Raw genomic sequence first — 20,743 nt, forward strand, 5'->3', positions numbered from 1 at the left:
TTTGGTCAAATGAAATGACACTGAGCAAGTAATAACAGCAACGCCCAGCTTGGATGAAGCTGGTGCAGGTCTTTCTTCATGCCATCCCCTGGCAGAAGTAGCCTATATGCTGATTTAATCACAGTCATATATCCTTTATTTAACCAGGTAAAAGACTCATTGAGATTAAAATCTCTTTTCCAAGAGTGACCTGGCCAAGAGGGGCAGCATGTACGAAGTTCCAACAGATAAAAGACAGACATGACAGGCAGACAAATACAGCTGTAAAACACAAATAAAATGGCACATTAGCAAGGCAATATGCGAAGTAAAACAAACTATTAAAAATCATTCAAAACTGGCAACATTTAAAACAATTTTAGGATATACAAGCACTCACATCTACCAATGGTGTCGTGTTCTCTGTCCTTTAAGATGGACCTGAATTCCACCATAGTGATTAAATCTGAGAGTTTCAGCTCCTTCCTTCATTGATATCAATCAATGTTAACTTGGAAAGCCACAATATTTATATCGTAACTCAATAACATTAGGTGACATTATTGTGGCACATCAGTAAAGCCTTAAATAGAAATATATAAGTTGGCAGACATAATTTAATTAATTTTAACTGAACAATAACTGAATGAGTTTGTCTCACTCTTAGACCAGCAGGGGTACCAAATCTATGCAGACTGCTGCAATAAGTACATTAATTAACTGTCTCATCGATGTTTGTCTGAATGAATATGATATTATTAACAATCATATTATTCCTATCAGCTATTGTGTTTTGTACTATGTGTTTATTTTATTGTTTTATTTACATGTCTAAAAATACTAATTAGCCGGTGGTGTATACATTTCCAGTGTAACTGTAATTGTACAGTGTATTGTGATCTATTGTGACAGATTTGATATCTGAATGTTTTATAAGGACTAGTCTCTCAGTTGTTTGTATGGCAGACTGAGACTGGTGTGTTGCAGACGTCCATGTTTATTAATGCTGCTGCATTATTGTGTTTACTTCATGCAGAGGAATAAATACGCCACAGTTTCGGTTAAAGACAACAACCGAATCTCCTTGTCCATCAAACACGCACAACACAACGCAGAGTCGTAGCAAGGGTCTGCTGAGAAGTAGGCCCAGACCGGCTACATTGGTGCCGTGACCCGGATCACATCGAGGATCAACACCAGCTTGGTCACCGGAGGTTGTCGGACGTCAAAACAACAACAAAAAAGAGGTTCCCTTATGAAGGTTATATTGAAGTGGCATTGTCACAGTTACAAGGACATTGTGTTCTTTCTGGAAAAATGTGTGTCAAGTGAAAGAAAAAGACATTGAAAAAATTGTCCATTGTTTATTGTGAATCAGTATTTTCAGTTTTTGTTGACATTAACTAAGTTTTTTTGAAACAAAAAAAGAGATGGATTTCAATGTAATGGGGAAAGCTGTTCAAAATGTTTCTGGTTTTGGGAGGGGGGCGCAACTTCCTGGTTTGGAATTATTTAACTCTCCAGTTGCTGGTTTGGGGAGGGGTGCACCGCTGTTTAACTCTTTTGGGAGGGGGGCACAGCTGTTTAATTCTTCAGTTGCAAGTCCAGGCGACATGATGTCGCCAGCGCCCAGCTACACCCGCCCAGTTATTGTTCCAGACAATGGAGGTTCCCCAGTTCTCACCTCCACCCGTCTACCTAGCCACCCGTCCCTTACCGACAGACCTACCTTTTCACTTTCGGCCATCCCAGACAGGAGTGACCCAGCTTTGAGTGATCTCATCGCACACATCGCCCAGCAAGTGGGACAGTCTATATCAGCTCAGTTAAAGGAAGAGAGTCAAGCGAATGAAGCCAGTCAAGCACGGGTTCAGAACTCAGGTGCAGGCCAGTCGCGCGTTGACTCCACACTTAACCTGACTGGTGTGAAGTTAGTCATGCAGTCCGATGTGAGAGAGCCTCCTGTGTACAGAGGAGATGGGTCTGACAAGCTCTCAGTGCGTGAGTGGGAGGAGCTCATGGATACGTACTTAAGGAAGAGGAGCATACAGCTGGGTGAGCAGCATCAGGAGATGTTGACTAGATTAATGGGCAAAGCAAGAGACATTGTGAAGATAACGCTCCGTAGCAATCTGTTATTGAAGCCTCACGAGAACCCAAAAGTTATAACTGACATATTGAAACAGCATTTTGGTGGTGTGTCATGTTCGAGTATGCCCCTTGCAGACTTCTACAGCACTGTGCCTGTAGCAGGAGAGGACCCTGTCGAGTACTGGATCTGCCTTAACAAAGCTGTTGATGCAGCTGAGGAGGGCTTGAGCAGACATGGGAGACATATTGATGATCCCCGTCGAGAAGTAACCATGATGTTTGTCAAGTATTGTCCAGATCCCTCCCTGGCTGCAGTGTTGCGGTTCAAAGCGCCAGAGAAGTGGACAGCTGGTGAAATACAGGAGCATGTTGACCGTTATCAAATCGAAATGAGAGAACAGCTGAACACCAGACCAAACCGCCCCAGCGCAGCAAGACATGTGGCAGCTTATGTTCAAACACCTGTGTCTGAGGAGGTGTCTATGCCTAGCCTTCCAGTGTTGCCCCCTGTCCAGGCTGAAGCGAATGTCACATCTGCTCCTCAGTTTGATGGTAATTGCCTAAAGACTTTGATTGGCCTGCTTGACCGCACACTAGCTCAGAACAGCCAGGCGATGGCTCAGAACAGCCAGCCGATGGCTCAAAACAACCAGCCAATGTATAGGCAGCACCCGTCTGACCAGAGAAAACACTGCAAGGTATGCAAGTCTATGGAACACTCCACTCTAGCACACTGCCGGCGGGAGCGCCTGTGCTTGTCTTGTTTTAAGCCTGGCCATATCAAGAAAGACTGTCAGATTTACACTCCCGGACGGGAGGACCAGGCCACACATTCACCTCGAGAGCAGCAGCCTTTAAACTGACTGGCCCGCATTTGGAGAGGGGACGTGTGGGTGAGGACAAACAAACCCTCAGAAGTGACAGTGAATATGAACAGTGTTATGTGAAGTTGTGCGGTGCAGCACCGGCTGGTGTGACGATGATAGCACAGAACACGCATAGAGTTGAGCCATATGATGAGCTATTCTATGCTCCAGTCAATGTGAATAATATGTTCCAGATGCAGGGAATGCTTGATTCAGGTTCCATGGCCTGTACTTTCAGTGAAGAAGCAGTGGAAAAGATGCTGAGTGAAAAAGTATTGTCAGAACCAAGACCGATGACTCAGGAAGTGGTTTTAGTTGGGTGTGGAGGGAAACTCACTAAACCGAAGTGCATGTACGAAGTTGAACTGAAGGTGTATGGGGAGAGCTGCATCGTTCCAGTTCTTGTGGTGTCAGGCCAGCGAGATGATCTCATCATTGGCACAAATGTGATCAAGTTTCTCATGCGCAAGTTGAAGAACAGTGATGATTACTGGCGGCTTATCTCCATTTGCAGTCTTTCCTCATCCCCAGAGTGTGAACAGTTCTTGGACCTCATGGCGAACACATCCCGTTGGAGGGGTGAGGAGCTACCAGACAAAATTGGCACAGTCAAGCTGAAGCAGTCAGTCACTCTCCTAGCAATGCAAGAACACCTCGTTTGGGGTAAGCTACCTAACGATACTCCCATGTCACCGGGAAGCACTGTGATAGTTGAGCCGACCTCATCCAAGTCCATGCCACGTAACATCATGGTTGGCCGGATCGTGACACCTCTGTGGGGTGATAGGTGGGTCCCCATGAAGGTCACCAATCTGTCTGATAGACCAGTTACGCTGAAGAGGAACTGTAAACTGGCAGATGTGTCCCCCTGCTTAGCTGTAGAAGATTTTGAGCTCCTCCAAGGCTCTAGTCAGATTGACAAGGCTGTCCCAGGCAAGCACCATACACCAACCAGTCCTTCGGATCTCGAACAGAGGCTGCGAGATGTTGGCCTTGACAAACTTGACATACAACCTTGTCATACTAGCCACACAGGGAAGGAGAAGTTAGTCCAACTGCTCGAGTGTTACAACGATGTCTTCTCCAAGCATGAAATGGACTGCGGTGAGACGAAGGGCTTTGTCCACCGCATTCGACTTACTGATGATCGCCCATTCCGCCTTCCTTACCGGAGAGTACCCCCTGCTCACTACCAGAAACTACGTCAAGTCTTGACAGACATGGAGGAGCAAGGGATCATTCGGAAATCTGTGAGTGAGTATGCCTCACCACTGGTGATGGTATGGAAGAAGGACGGAAACTTGAGGATCTGCACCGATTTCCGGTGGTTGAATGCGAGAACACTCAAGGACGCCCATCCTCTTCCACATCAGTCAGACTGCTTGGCTGCCTTGGGAGGGAACACCTTCTTCAGCACGATGGACTTAACGTCCGGCTTCTACAACGTCCCCATGGCTGAAGAGGACAACAAATACACAGCCTTCACCACACCGCTAGGCTTGCATGAGTATAACAGGATGCCGCAGGGACTGTGCAATAGTCCTGCCTCATTTATGCGCATGATGCTGAGTATATTTGGGGACATGAACTTCAGCAGCTTATTATGTTATTTGGATGACTTGCTTGTTTTCGCATCAACTGAAGAGGAGGCCCTACAGAGACTGGAGGTCGTCTTCCAGCGCCTGCGAGACAACAACCTCAAGTTGAGTCCTAAGAAGTGTCACCTGATGCGATCGTCTGTCAAGTTTTTGGGTCATATCATAGATGGCGGCGGAGTAGCTGTGGATCCCGCAAAGGTGGAAGTCATATCCACTATGTCGAAGTCTGATCTCATGGAAGATGACGGATGTACACCCTCAGTAAGGAGGATTAAATCCTATTTGGGCATGGTGTTCTTCTACCAGCACTTCATCCCTAATTGCTCTTCCATTGCCAAGCCACTCTTTGCTCTGACTGCTGGACAAAAGAGAAGAGGAAGGATGAAAGTGAAAGTGAATGTGAAGGCAGGAACATTCAGGAAACTGAAACCTGATGACTGGACTCTAGAGTGTGACATCGCCTTTGACAGTCTTAAAGAAAGTCTGCTGGACTGTGTGGTTCTTGCACATCCTGATTTCTCACGTCCCCTAATTCTGTCAACTGATGCTTCCTTGGACGGGCTTGGCGCAGTGTTGTCACAAGTAGCAGCTGGTGAAAGTAAAGCCCGTCCCATAGCTTTCGCAAGTAAGACACTGAGCAGCTCTCAGAAGAATTATCCAGCTCACCGGCTTGAGTTTTTGGCATTGAAGTGGAGTGTGTGTGACAAATTCAGCCATTGGCTGAAGGGCAATTCCTTCACAGTATGGACGGACAATAATCCATTCACATACATAATGACTAAGCCCAAACTCGACGCCTGCGAACAACGATGGGTCGCAAAGCTCGCTCCTTATACTTTCAGTCTGAAGCACATTGCAGGAACCAAGAACGTAGTGGCTGATGCTCTCAGTCGGGACCCGTTTGCCAAGACAGTTGGGCGTAGACTTGTTACAGAGTCCTATGGCAATCTGCTTGCCGAATCTGATGAAGTTGGAGAAAATGGAGTTCAGGATGTCTTTCGCTTAAAGGTCCAGTGTCAGCGGACGAAGAGGTCAAAACAAGGTGCTGTGACTCAGTCCCATTGTTCCCCGCCCCTGTGTAACAACATTGTGAAAGCTGTCCTTGATTCTCATGACCACTGGGATGCAGCTGCAGAGTCCAGGGCGACAGAGTTGATCCAGTCCGTTCAACACCTTGTTCCACCAGGGCAGGATCTGCTACCTGCCTTCTCCCTGGAAGAGCTCCGAAAAAGCCAAGGGCTTGACCCTGGCATCTCTAGAGTCATGCCTTTTCTGAGTCGACAGAGAAGACCCTCAAGGCGGGAGAGAGACGGTCTGGACACAAGTGCTCTGGTACTCATCAAGCAGTGGGAGAGACTTAATGTCATTGATGGAGTGCTCTATAGAGTCACCAAGGATCCCTTGAGCAAACAGAAGAGGCATCAGTTTGTCTTGCCCCAAAGTCTGGTAGACAAGGCCTTGCGTGGTGTACATGACTTGGCTGGTCATCAAGGGCAGGCAAGAACGATTTACCTGACAAGACAACGCTTCTTCTGGCCTAGAATGGAGCACCAAATTAAGGACTATGTGAAGTGCTGCCAGAGGTGCATCCTGGCCAAGACACCGGATCCTTCTGCCAGAGCTCCGCTTGAAAGTATCAGGACCACCGCTCCTATGGAACTAGTGTGTTTGGATTTCTGGAGTGCGGAAGATAGCAAGCAGCGTTCAGTAGATGTTCTTGTCCTGACAGATCACTTCACAAAGTTGGCCCATGCCTTTCCCTGCACAAACCAACAAGCAAAACAAGTTGCTAAGAAGTTGTGGGACAACGTCTTCTGTGTGTATGGGTTTGCGGGGCGCATACATACAGATCAAGGAGCCAACTTTGAGAGTGAGCTCATCGCAGAACTGCTTAAACTATCGGGTGTCTCCAAGTCACACACTACAGCCTACCACCCCATGGGGAACGGAGGGACTGAGAGATTTAACAGGACTCTGGGGGGTATGCTCCGTTCACTGCCACTGAGAGAGAAGGCCAAGTGGCCCCAGCAAATCCAGACCCTGACATTTGCATACAATGCGACAGTGCATGAGACGACTGGGTACGCACCCTTCCACCTAATGTTTGGTCGGGTTCCAAGACTCCCCGTTGATGTGATGTTCAAACAGGTCCTACACGACCCAGTGGTTGTTGACTATGGCAGCTATGTAACAACGCTTATGTCCCACCTCCATGAAGCAGCAGACATTGCTCGAAAGCATGCCATCAAGGAGCAAGACAAGCAAGCCAGAGGTTGCAATCGAAAGATCAAGGGGACTTGCCTGAACGTGGGAGACAGAGTACTTCTCGCCAACAAAGGTGAGAGGGGAAAGAAGAAACTTGCGGACAAGTGGGAACCAACAGTCTATACTGTCGTGGACAGCAACCCACAGACTCATGTCTACATGTTGGAAGATGACAAGGGTAAAACAAAGGTAGTGCATCGCAACCTTATCCTAGATATCAGCTTCCTACCCATAGAATCTGCTCAAGGAGAAATGCCGGAGACTGAGGACAGTCTTGATGATTCAGAGGACGGGTCTCGGATGGAGGATCTCGTCAACTCTTTGGAAGAGGAAGAGGGTTCGGAGGATAGGACAAGCGCATGGGCACTGAGTGGGGCGGAAGACACTGCCAGTCACCGGTCCTGTGACGAAGCTGATACAGACGAAGATCAGTCTGATGCAGAGCTAGATCAGTCAAGTGTACCAGATACAGCATCAGTGATCGACGCAAGCAGTGTCCAGTCATTCAGACCGGTTACAGCGTCAGCAGTTGACACATCAGACTCAGTGTCGATGGTTGACACAGGCCATGTCCCGACCGTTATTTCTGACACTTTACCAACAGTTGCAGAACAGGGCCGAGACAGTCAAGCACCCACTCAAGCAGACACGCAGGGTGTGGTCAGGACACGTGCTGGCAGGGTTGTTAAGAGAGTCAGCCATTTTGTAGAGACAATGGTTCAGAGGCCGACCAGCATGAGGGGGTTCGCAAACTCTTTCAGTAAGAGATCCCAGTCTCTTCTTACCCTGTTCTGAAGGGGCTGTATTATTTCTTCTTGTTTGTTTTCTTTTATTGAGATGTTTCTTTTTTTATCGTTGTTTTTTTTACGTTTTGCAATGTGTCACTGTAAGTGATGTACTGTTTACTGTCTGTGCTCACGAGTACGGTTTGGAACTCAAGTAGGCCGGGTAGTTTGGTGTACACGGCACCAAGCAATTCTAAGAGGGGACTAAGGGTTGATCACCCTTTTGATTTCTCTGAACCTGTTTACCAGGTAGCTTCTAGCTGATTGTGAAGATGGTATCTTTATGTGAACCCGTGCCAGTATTAACGCAGTGTTAATGTCCCTGTCAGTGTTATGTCCTGTCAGCCGCTCAGGATTTTGGTGTAATTCAGGAGGGGTGAATGTAGCAGGTATATAAATATACAGGAATGCATTCCACCAATAATCCCTCACGTTTTATTTTATTGTTCCAATATTATTTATTGTCACTTTTATTTTGGTATGTTTACTACAAAAGACCGTTTTGGGAGCTAATGCTTTTATTTTGAAGTCTTCACTTTCGGCAGTGACGTCATCTACCTGCGTTGCACCCTCTCTCACTCAGTTGTTTGTATGGCAGACTGAGGTGAGGAGAGTTTGTCATGTGCTCTTTGTAGATTTCTGTTCTAAATGATGTTTACAGTGTTTATATAATCTTAAACTGTGAAACAAGGTTATAATATCATTCCATGGTGCTAATGTGTTGCTGTGTAGTTGTTTTGCAGAAGTTTGAGTGTTTTAGCAAACTTTTAGTTAAGTGTACTGTTTAGCAGCACTTGTGAGGACTCACACACAGCACCTGCAGCATGTTTAATGGCGTCTTTTCCCCACCACAGACTGGTGTGTTGCAGACGTCCATGTTTATTAATGCTGCTGCATTATTGTGTTTACTTCATGCAGGTATGTTTGTTGCTCCCATGTTTTGGTCTATTGTGTTTTGTACTATGTGTTTATTTTATTGTTTTATTTACATGTCTAAAAATACTAATTAGCCGGTGATGTATACATTTCCAGTGTAACTGTAATTGTACAGTGTATTGTGATCTATCGTGACAGATTTGATATCTGAATGTTTTATAAGGACTAGTCTCTCAGTTGTTTGTATGGCAGACTGAGACTGGTGTGTTGCAGACGTCCATGTTTATTAATGCTGCTGCATTATTGTGTTTACTTCATGCAGAGGAATAAATACGCCACAGTTTCGGTTAAAGACAACAACCGAATCTCCTTGTCCATCAAACACGCACAACACAACGCAGAGTCGTAGCAAGGGTCTGCTGAGAAGTAGGCCCAGACCGGCTACATATGTGTATGGGACACTAAGTGCACAATATAACATCCCCCATTTTGTGCTATGCCACTGGCTGCCAGGCAGATATAATTGAGTTCAGAGAGTCAAGCTGGCAAATGTGTTATGAGTAAGTTAATACTGTGTTTGTGTACGTATGTGTATATAAACATCCCAGAAGGAACCTGTGTCCCAGTAAGCCTTGCTTTGAGTCAGCAATCAGCATGCACTTCACTTTTGACATTTTGGAGGTTGTTTTTAACGTGATGTTGCACTGACCTCTATTGGTCAGTTATTTTATGACAGACAACATCAAACCATCACCTGGTCAACAATGTTTCATAATGTATTGTACTGTAATGTATTGTTCTGTTCAATATGAGTCTTTACTAAAGTTTGGAAACCATTGGTAGTCACATGACCAAGAAAGCCAAGTTCCCATATACAGTACATTGCACAAAATGTCAAGGGGCAGTGTCAAGTAAACGTGTGAACATTTTAAAGCTGTTTATCTGAGTTAACCCAGCACTCCCCAGCAGTTATAGCTCTAAACCCACTTTAAATGTTTTGCCAACACTGTCACATGTTCTAAATGTTTTAAAATGCATTCTTCCTGAATGAAAGAAACACCTGTATGAGAGGATATTGATTTTAAATTGAAATGGTTTGTTCATGCAAACAGACACATTTAGAAGAAACTGAACACTAAATGCAATCCTCCTCTATTATCAATCCAAAATCGAACAGTGGGCCCTCAGAGACCCATATTAGTAAAACAATAAAGTTTAAGAGTGTTAAAGAGTGCAGTGAACTGAGGGTGCTTTGCCTTTCCGCTCATTTCTCTTCTCCTCACAACGAAGCACAAAGCCGATTGTAAGTGAACTGCTTCCCCGGCTGTTTTTCTAAATGCAGAGGGGGCACTGCAGTGAACAACGGACACTGCCGTTCAACCCCCGGCCCTACAGGAAGTGCTGTAGGGTTGCTATGCAGCTCTGCTTCCAAACCACAAGAACTCAGAGTTTCATGTTAACAAATGATGGCAGTATGGCAAACCATTTGAGCAGGCCCTCCAGAAGGGATACAGTAAGAATAGATCAAGGGTGGGATGAAAGAGAGAATGAGTTACAGTGATGGTGTATCCCTGGCTTCAAAGTAGTGTTGGGTTCATGGCTTCGTCTCCTTCCTTCCTCTCGTTTCCTCTTTCCTTAGTCCTTTATTTTTTCCCCTCCACTTTCTCTCTGTCTGTCCCTTCTGAAGTTTTTCCCGCCATTCTTCCCTCAGGGCTCTCTCGTTGCTTTAGTCTTTTTGTGTCTCTAGTTTTTCTCTTCCGCCCAATGGCCCATCTCCCCTTCCGTCATAGTTTACATTTTCATTTCCTCTCTTGTAATTTCCACTTCTAAAACTTCAAACATGAGTGTGTCTACATGCTGTACAAAAGACAAGCCAATAGCACCTCAGTAGATGAGTATGCCGTACCACAGTAGAACAGAGTAAAAATCTACATTCCGACACTATATTATCATCTCACGGATTAAAATATATAACTGACTTTTTTTATTGATTATGGATGGTTTAGTTACTGAGCTTCCCTAAACCAAAGGGGAAATGTTGATATACATTAAGAGGGGCTTACATTTTCAACACATGACCATGACCATGATCGAAAAAGTAAAATTATTAGGAACCAGAACAACTTGAACCTGACCACATATCAAGATCAAATTGAGCTAGGGTGGAAAATGTAAATGAACATGCACATTGATTAGGTTTATTTTTGGACCGCAGCATTTGGAAGGATGCTAAATAAATGAAACCGAGTGCATAGCCATGCAGCCGTACTGTGAGACTGTGCTTTGAGCTAATGTCATAAAAAATGCCAACTTCACCATCTGTTGGAACATTGTGGGTGTATTTTGCATCCAAAAAACAACCAAGTGGGAGTGAAGAAAGCTCTAAATTCACATCCCTATTAAAATAGGGGAACCTGCCATTAGCCTTTAAAAAATAAAATCAAGTTTGCAAATAAACTAGAGAGGGCGTTTTTTGGTTTTCAAAAAATACTTTGCACAAGACCAGGGCCTGTGCCATCGGTAATGAAGTGCTCAAAAAGTATTCAGAGTAGGTTTGTATTGTTTACTTAAACTCCAGATCTGTGATTGCAACCTAAACTCTAAACTGTCAGGCCCCAACTAAAGACATGAGTCATGACCTTTAATAATAAAAGGCGAATTGGAAATTCAATTTCATACAACTTCAGGAAGGTTATTCTCTGCTGTTGAGTTATGAATGGGAAATTGGTGCATCAAATGCATACAGCTTATTTAAAGCAGAAAACAACCATACAGGATCCAATGTCAACCCACCAATCTGACAAAATCCTATGGGAAACACTTGGTGAAGCCAGTCAGACTGCCTATTGGGAGCACCAGATGGAGAGGAGTGCACCAGCATCCACCCTCCTGCTAATTGTGCTTTCTGATACCTGATGCCATGGCATTGTCAAGGCATTGTTGAGTGAATTAGGTTGATCCTTAACACACAGGTGTGGTGTGGCTGCAGCAGCTCTGGTTCAGGTTAGGTTAGTTTATTTTTGTTCCCAAAGCTAAATTCTATTTTTGACGCGTTAAAAAAAAAAAAAAAGACAAGACAAGATCAAAATAATGAAGGCTCCAATATTTACTTTGACCACTAAAATAAAAATAAACAAGCTAGACACTATTTTTGAATGGTCTTAGAAAAGCAAAAGACACAAAATCTGCATGGGTTGTCGGCCCTCATTTTGGTACTCGTCCTTTACTTAGATTTCACTTACACATCAGTTTCTTGACTGAATCTTGCATTGTTGCAATACAATCACATTCATAAAATATGTAAAAAAAGGACGGACGGACGGATAAAGAAATGTGCAGCCTTGTTTTCAGAAAAAATAGAATCTCCTCAAACAAAACATCTTGAATTGCTTTGCTTGTTTGTATATTCTATTTTATTTAAGGATGAATGATCAATTTCGAACATACTGTATGTTGTTGTCAACGATGTTCCTCCCCCAACGTCCACCTGAAAGACAAGACCTCGTAGTATTTCTTCAACTGTTTTATTTGACTTATTCACTGATAAAGTTGCCAGAAAACTCACAAAGGCTCTATACTGTAATACATGAGAATACAGTAAATAACTACAAAATGTTTTCTTCAAATTAAGAAAAAGAACAATTTCTTGGCTCTGCTAAGTCTTTAAAATGTTACATCCCTATTAGTTTTGTCTTAAAAATTATAGTTTAGTCTTCTGAAGCCAGCCTCTGAGGAGCCAGGTTTGGTGGTTTTTCATCAGACGATGTCAAATGCATGGAGCTCAATAGCCAAGCCCATTGTCCAAGGGCAGAGGAAGCTTGTTCCCAACCTCCAGTGAACCTTCAACCACTGCATATTCTTGCTCTCCCCCCCCCCCATTATTTTCCACTTAATGCATATACTTGTCTTCCTTCTGTTCTACCTGTAGCTCCTCCTTCATTTTCCTCCCACGTGACTCCTCTTCCTATTCTTGTCGCTGTACTGAGATGAAGTGATTTGTATTTGTTTACAGCACAACTCCTCCCCTTATCCCACCACAGTATTCTGGCCCTTCCTCCTGCATCTCCTCCTCGTTACACTGAAGCCAGTGTTTCAGCTTGCCTTCCTGTCGCCAACAAAGCATCTCCTCTTTTTGTTGGGGCCTCCTTTTGGAGAGGGAGGCCGCACTCCAAGTTAATTGTGCATGCGTTAGCATTCGCCTGCGGCAACTTAACAACTTAACTCCTTAAACTGTAGATGAAGTGGTGTGGTGTGAGTGTGTGTTTTTGTGATGTTTTTTTCTTCTTTTCCATTTAAGGCTGTAGACACATCGCTAAATGCAGCAGAAACGTTTATTCTCTGAGGAAACAAGCTCAAAAGGTAGATCAAGATGTAGAATTCTTCACATTCGAGTCAAAGAGAAGGGAATATTATTGTTCATTTACTAAAGTGGAAATAATGAATCATTCTGGGGTAATGTTTGTCTGTCTGTAGAGCTAATTGGTATTAGTGTGAAGGTCCAGAGTAGGAGACAAGACGACCACCCCTGGGCTGCACACAAAGCAAAAGTCATGTGCCCTGTAATTCCAAAAAAACTACCATCCACATTTGGTTGGAAAAAGAATAGGAATTGAGTAAATGGTTCAATAAATGTCTAATTAATATAATAAACTTTGACAAGACAAAAGAAAATGCAGTCATTTTTAATGTGTGGACAACTAATACACCGTTTGCACAGACTTTGGAACAGTAGGAGAAATACAGGTTCAGTTAACAACATTAAGGATGGCTCTGTTCCTGTAAGCCCCCCCAGTGAGTCAGCACTCAGGCAACAACAACTGGCACCCATCAATGTAATGCAGACATTGTTAATTTTTCTTTATTAAACCAGTACTGTAAATAGACCTTCTGCAGAGAGGAAGATGTCTATTGAGCCTTATCCACCCAATTCTAAGAAGAGTTTTTACCAAAGACACAGTAAGTCAACACCTGTGACGGTGTCGGTATTTTAACTTCCTCTGCTTATTTGCTGTTATCTGTAAACAATAGACTGTATAAAATAAGTGGGCATAGCCACCATGACATCAACCAATGGTTTTTGAACTGAACTCTCAAGTTGGCCATATTGTTGCAAAAAGTGTTCATAATGGGATGAAGCTGGCACATATGTATTAAGAGGGGATACAGTGTCGTAGGCGGGGCTCGATCATTCCAATTACATTTGCTCAGTGGCGCATGATGCCAAAAATGTACTGACTGTAAACAAATGTACCTGGATCATCCAAGGACATGGGCCAATAAAACAAGTTCACTTGTGTTTTCTTTAAGCCCAGACTCCGATCTTCCTGTCTCGGCTGTCGCCCAGCTGCGTAGCAGTTGCTTACTTGGGGCGATAAAATAATCGACCCTCCGCAAGTAGTTTTGAGGACGCTGATTGGCTACATTTTATGACACACGTTCATATCTTGAATCAGCGATTCGCCAAAATTAATTACACACTGATCTCTTTCCTAATGTAAGTGGGTGGGTCTTTTAGGCCCAATAAGGTCAGGGACTGACACGGCAAGTATTACAACTATTTGGTCACTACAAGAATTTGCCTCAAGGTCTGGTTCACTTCCTGTGGGCTCGATAGCTGGTGGAGCTGGTGAAACAAGTTGAGTTAGCTACTATATGTTACCGATAGCTAACTGCCTTGGTGTGCGAGGCCATCTAAAACATGTAATCTGCCAGTGATATAACCCCATTTTGGCTGATGACAACTTGGAGTCATTTCAAATGCAGCATGCTACATGGTTATTTCATTGGGAGCTTGTTAGCATGCTGATGTTAACAGCTAATATGCGTGTATATTCATAGTCCTGAGTTCTATCTATCTAACTTCTTAAAAGACTGTTAGTGAAATGTGTTTCAATAGCCTTGATTTTCTTTATGTTCTAACAATACAGTGGGTCAACTTAATGAACTTGGACAACACCCTATGATATAGTAGCAAATTAATCAGCATCTGACTGTTAATTAAATAAATAGTATAATTTGGGCCTACTGTTTGTAGACGAGTACACTGCTCACCCTTCTCCACAAAATGAGAATGAACAGAGGCTCATATAACAGCAGCCCAAAGGGAAAACAGACTGAATCTGGGGTGCCCAACCAGTCGATTGCGATCGACCGGTCGATCGTGGGGAGATTCCCAGTCGATCGCGAGATGTGTCTAAAAATAGAACAACAATATTCTGTTTTATCGTTAATGTCCTATAACATAATCCTCCTGTGCCAGAATAATGCACTTGAACGCATCAAAGCTTTGTGATTGGCCGGCGTAACCCCATGTGTCGGGGCGTGGCTGGTGGGCAGAGGGCCAGCTGACGTTGTCCGTAGAGGTTTCTCAATACTCAAATTTCCCCTCCTCGACTCCTCGACTCCTCGGTCCTCCGGTGGTGACCCGGAAATGAATTTCAGCCCGCCATGTTGAAGGACATCTCATTTCTCTAAATGCACTTCGAGGACCGAGCATCGAGCGTCGAGGAGGCTCTCTGGAGGAGCTATAACCGAGGAGACACTGATGGGTCCTCCACGGCTCCTCCACGGATGCATTTCCGGGAACGGTGGAGGCGTGACGCACGGCCGGACTTATCTCAGCCAATGACAGCTCTGCATGCATCCCTTGGATATTATTTTAGTAACTGCTTTCATCGCGACGCGATGTTTACAGTGAGAACAGCTGTGAGGTCCGTGCAGAAAGCAGAGCAGTGTGTAAAATATATATCACTAATAAAATACACAACGGCTGTAGCCTGATTATGCTTTAGGAACTGTAGGTGTGTGTGGTACAGTGTGTAGGTGTGTGTGGTACAGTGTGTAGGTGTGTGCGTGGTACAGTGTGTAGGTGTGTGTGTTGTACAGTGCGTAGATGCGGCGGACAGACGGGTCTCAGTTTGTTTGGTATCCTATGCTTACTTTAAATACTTGGAAATACAACTTTTGGCCCGTAATTTCAATTCCCCATTTCAGCGACCACACTCTAAAAACAAATTGAGGCGACCTTTCACCTCAACTTAATTAAATGCATGGTTGCAAGATAAAAATGTGAGTTAATTGATTTAGATAAATTATTTTAAGTTACCAACATTAATTTAAAAGTTGTGTTGACGTAATAATGTTGGTAATTACATCAACTTAATATTGTGTGTAATTTGAACTCTGATTTCTGCGTTAATTGACTTAAAACTAAATTCAAGTTGTACTAAGTAATGCAATTGGCTTGATAACTTAATTGTTCTACACCTTGAGTTAAGGATTTCAAGTCCACTCCCACTTAACATGCCTGGACAAGTTCCGACAGTTAAGACAAATAGAAATACTACACAAAGGACATTTTAAGGTGAGTGTCATCTTTTGTCATTCAAATACAGTAGATAGCCTTGTAGTTGCACTGTATAGGCAAATTGCTGTTTTACCAAAATTAGCATCCTTTGAACTGCGAATAGTTCTGTGAGAGGATACAAAGTAGTAGAGGCTACTGTGAGAGTAAAAATACTTTGATTACTATTGTGATATCGCTTTTTATTAAAAATGAATCTCGGTGAAGCAGATCAAGGACATGCTTCTTGAGGTAGGATCGTTATTTAGAGTTGTCATTGAAATGCAAGTTGTTGGCAGTCACCCATTCAGAATATATTAATTTACGTAATTTCTATTTTTTTCCTTCTTCAAAAATAGCACAATACACTTGAAGTACGCAGAGAACTATAGCCATCCGCTGCCTTGTCGTGTACGTTGGAGAAAAGGAAGAGGACCTTTTCAAGGAGTTTAGCGACGTAATTCAAAATCTTGAAATAAAATAAAATCCATACACAATGTAAAAACACAGGACAAAAGCACTGCTCTCTGTCAGTTACATTTTGAAGCATATAGAACTTTTGACCACGCCCCAATCAATAATATCTTAGCAACGTTCAGCATGGATAGGTGTTGACAGCAATGGCATGGGAAAAGGATTGTGTAACATTTGAAAAGTGGCTTCTGCTCTTCACTTAACCAGTTCAAATATTGTATAGAACCTGCAAAAAAGATGAGAAGACAAACTAAATCTTGCACGGTTGTGATTGACCAAATCTGTCCACATGCATTTAAACACTAGGCAAAGTACTCAAAGCCACCTCTGTGTGTCTTCAGGATCACATTGCCATGATGATACACACATGCAGACTCAATAGGTGAAAACAATACCAGCGCCGCTTTAGCAGCTGGTAATAATGGCTCTGAATTAGCTAAGAGTGACAGTTTAAAAAGTATGCAATTACCTAATTCATTATCTCTTATGAGCTAAGCTATTATTTAATGTGCTTCAAAAGGACATGAATATCGCCTTCATCCGTGACCGGTCCACCCCAGGATCTGAACATACGATGGCAACCATCATGGTCGAGGTAAACAAATGAATGAGCAAGCATTCTGCGTTAAATGTGTTCATACTGTTTGAAACAATGACTGTCGGCAGTGTAAACATCTTTGTTACATCTTTTGTCAAATTGATGTGTGTGATCTGCAGATTGGTGGCCATTGAGAGTTTGTTTCTGTAGTGTTACAAAAACTTTACAGATTTTATATATTTGGCACTGGTTTTAAAGATGCAAAGGCCTCTAACTTCGATGTGATGGCAGCATTTATTTGCTGTGTCCCCATTTCCCATGTTAATATGGCTAATGTGTTTATTTATTATTTGAGGGGCAATTTAAATTTGTGTTATTTATCTTTTTTTTCAAGATTTAAATGAAGCTCAGCGCAAGTTCTTTCAGGAAGACTGGGTGTATACATTCACTCCGCAGCTGCATATAATCAGCTCATCACAGGCGTTCTCTTTAACCTATTACATTTCACCTCATTCTCCAGCGGCCAATCAACGTGCTGCAGCCAAACTATAAAATGGTTCTCCCCTCTCCTGCAGTCAGCTGTGATTTCAGGTTTTTCATGCACCTTATCATATGGCATGTGTCAATAAATGTTCAAACAAAATGAATTCTCTCCTGATTGAAACATCATGTCGAAATAAACAACTGCAGTTCAAAATAAAAAGTGAATTGCCTAATATGTTTGTTGTGGAATCAATACCTTTCTTTCTTTAAAAGGCAAAAACATGAAAAAGTTAAGAAAAAAAAGTATTGAATACAATATATTTGGAGCAACTTAATTTATAAATGGTTGTCAACTTAAAAGCGTGTGTTCACAATGATGGTAATTAAGTTCATACAACTTAAAATTCCTTTTAAATCATACGGTAAAACAACTTGGAACAACTTAATTTTTGGAGTAATCAACTTAAAAACTTGTATCCCGAATGAGGGTAATTAAGTACATACAACTTAAAATCCCTTTTAAATCATGTGGTAAAACTAGTCGGAACAACTTAATCTTTTGAGTAATCAACTTCAAAACTTTTGTTTATGCTACCAATTATTAAGTAAGTGGTAATTAAAAACACCTCTGATTGTAGAGGAAAATCCTTCTCCCCTAACTCAAATAACTTTGTTGCTTTAAGACAATTTCATTAGAAGTTGTCTTAACTCAATAAACATCGATGCAAACTGTTGTGTTGATTTTCTTTGTTGAGCCAAGGCATTTGTTTTTAGAGTGCAGAGAGAGAGGGGGGGATATATCCAGTCTCTGATTGTGTTACGTTATTATGAGTGCTCTCATACTTGTTTGATTCTGAAATTGTATATATTTATATAAATATATGTGTGTGTGTATATGTCCGCATCTGTAGCCTGTGTCTCATTATACCGCACTTTGAATGAATTAAAGTAAATATATAAGTCGTCATGAACACATCTGTCCATCAGACAGAGGGCTGCTGTGCCTCCTGTCATCATCGATGGACGTCTCTTTAAAATGACCGCTCAGAGGAGAGGAGTTCTCATTTCTCTAACCGCCTGCTGCTTCCCCTCCTCTCTCCTCGGTTCCCCTCCTCAGTCCTCCGCTCGCATCTCCTGTGCGCGGGACTAAGTATCGAGGATAGGAGTCGAGGAAAGGAGCCGAGGAGGGGAAATTTGAGTATTGAGAAACCTCTATTGTCAACATCAGGAGTGACAGTCCGCACACACACAAGACCGCAATTATGGCAGAAGCAAAAAAGCCCAAAATATATAATTTTCACTCCGAGTGGGAGGATGATTATTTTTGTATCTATTCCAATTCAAAGTCCATCTGTCTCATCTGCAATGCAAGCGTGGCTTTATCGAAGAAGGGTAATTTAGGAGCGGCATTTCAAAACAGTGCACAAACGCCACGAGACGGAATTCCCTCCTAATTCTGGGGAGGGACCTGAAAGGACAGCTAAATGCACAGCAGTCCATTTTCACCAGGCCCAACAACAAGAGCAAGGCTGCTACCATAGCATCTTATCGTGTCAGTCACGTTTTTGCGAAACACATGAAGTCTTTCAAAGATGACGAAGTTGTGAAAGAAGCATTCCTGGAGGCTGCTGACGCACTTTTGGGGGACAGTAAAAATAACAGTATTTCAACAGGTTTTTGATATAATAAAAACTCAAGTTAGATACCGTTATTAATCATCTGTAAGTTCTAGTTTGTTTGAACTTATTCATTGTAATTATTGTACAAAATGGTATAAGAATGCAAACTTAAATTGATTATAGTCTATTATCAATTCAGGCTAAGAAACTAGTGTTGCTTGCATCCTATTTTAAAGGCATTTCTTTTTATACTTTACTAAAATGCAACAAAAAAAGGGTTTGATTCCATTCATTTTGTCTTTTTTATTGCACTTTGGCAGCAGATTCCTGTGTAGCTTCAGATCTGAGTTGTCTTATTAGTAAGCCTAATTTATACTTTTGTAGCAACACTATTTTTATATAATGGCAAAGAAAGGGTTGAGTCTTTTCTTTTTTCCCTGTGTCATATGTGGCAGCACTGTTCAATGTTTCTATAAAACATTGCCCTATGTGACGTGTGAATAAACTCCAACTCTGTATCAACAACACTGTTTTGTAACTTCAGTTAAATACTTGTATGTGTGTAGATTAGAAAGAGGTAAGATAAAGGATCTGCAGTATTTTATGAAGTATTAATCGTACAAAGATCAGTTTTATACAAGTAGAAGTGTGTATTTACTTGGTAGTAGGCTGTCAGTAATGGCTACGCCTCTCTATTTGGACTGGTAGATCTCGGCAGACTGGCAACTTTAAAAGTAGCTCTCGGTTCAAAAAAGGTTGGGCACCCCTGAGGGATGAACAAAACCGGTTTTTTTTTTGTAAAGTTGGAGAGTTGCAAATAAATATATGATCTCTAATGTCCTCCTCAACAGTCAGGTATTAGATCTTTAAACTTGTCACACATGTATGTTAGTGATCAGCATGTCTATGTGTGAATCATTTTCTCAGTATACTGTTCATCCTCCTCCACATCAAAAGACTGAGCAGGGGCTCAATTTACAGCAGAGGGAAAGAGGGTCTCCTTAATCCTGCCAACAATGAATCATTTCCAAGGATTTGGAAATGTTTGTAAAAGTGGGGAGTTTGGGCACGTACAAACGAGACTCTATTTAGAATTAATAGAAAGCATTTAAAATATATTTTTGGTTTTTTTTTGTCGAAAGATAAAAAGGATTCCTTACAGAGCTTGGTCGTGTATTTCTTAATTTATCATCGTTTTGCTATCTTCTCACATGGGAAACTTAGCTTACCTGGGACAAGGTGGTGGCCTAAGTGGTGATTCATGCGCATGCGCGTTTCCTCCTCCATACATCATATTATAAGGGGCTGCCCGGGATGCGGAGCTTGGTTCAGTATACAGTACTGGACCGGACCGAGGCGGGCAGGAAGGAAGCATACTTGCAAGGCGGAGGAGATGGAGGACAAAGAGAAAAGGAAGAAGGATACAAACTCCTCCAAGAGCGACAGAGTCACTTTGAAAAAAGAAATTGGACTTTTGAGCGCTTGTGCTATTATCATCGGTGAGTGCGTGACCGTTTTTGTCTTAAAACATGTGTTTATGCAGATCGGGTGGATACGGTGAATTCATCTACAAGGAGATAAATGGAAGGCGGAATACTGTAACGTGGCGGGTGTGCAGTTGTTGCTTTGCTGATAAAGTTATAATACCATGGCACATAATAGGAGTCAGTCACAGGAGGGGGTCGTTTTTATTCGGGTACTGGTCTACAGTAAGCACATGTTATGTAAAGTAATATAGTTTATCATTCAGAAATGGTTTAAAAGTAGATGAGCGTATTGGCACACACACACACTGCCTAAATACGCGCATGATTGAGACGCTTTTAC

At 42.5% G+C, this 20,743-nt stretch overlaps 1 protein-coding gene across 1 annotated transcript in view; it reads left to right on the plus strand.

Moving 5' to 3' along the window:
* Window positions 1-20,236: 20,236 nt before the first annotated feature.
* The window catches only part of slc7a10a (solute carrier family 7 member 10a), a 28,203-nt gene continuing 27,696 nt past the window's right edge, over window positions 20,237-20,743 (plus strand). Inside the window, exon 1 of the mRNA XM_079665090.1 lies at window positions 20,237-20,415. Within this exon, the coding sequence (XP_079521216.1) occupies window positions 20,310-20,415 (106 nt within the window). The 5' untranslated portion in view covers window positions 20,237-20,309. The remainder of the gene's footprint in view (window positions 20,416-20,743) is intronic.

The sequence above is a fragment of the Notothenia rossii genome (assembly GCF_949606895.1).
Source record: "Notothenia rossii genome assembly, chromosome: 2".
Classification (NCBI taxonomy): domain Eukaryota; kingdom Metazoa; phylum Chordata; class Actinopteri; order Perciformes; family Nototheniidae; genus Notothenia; species Notothenia rossii.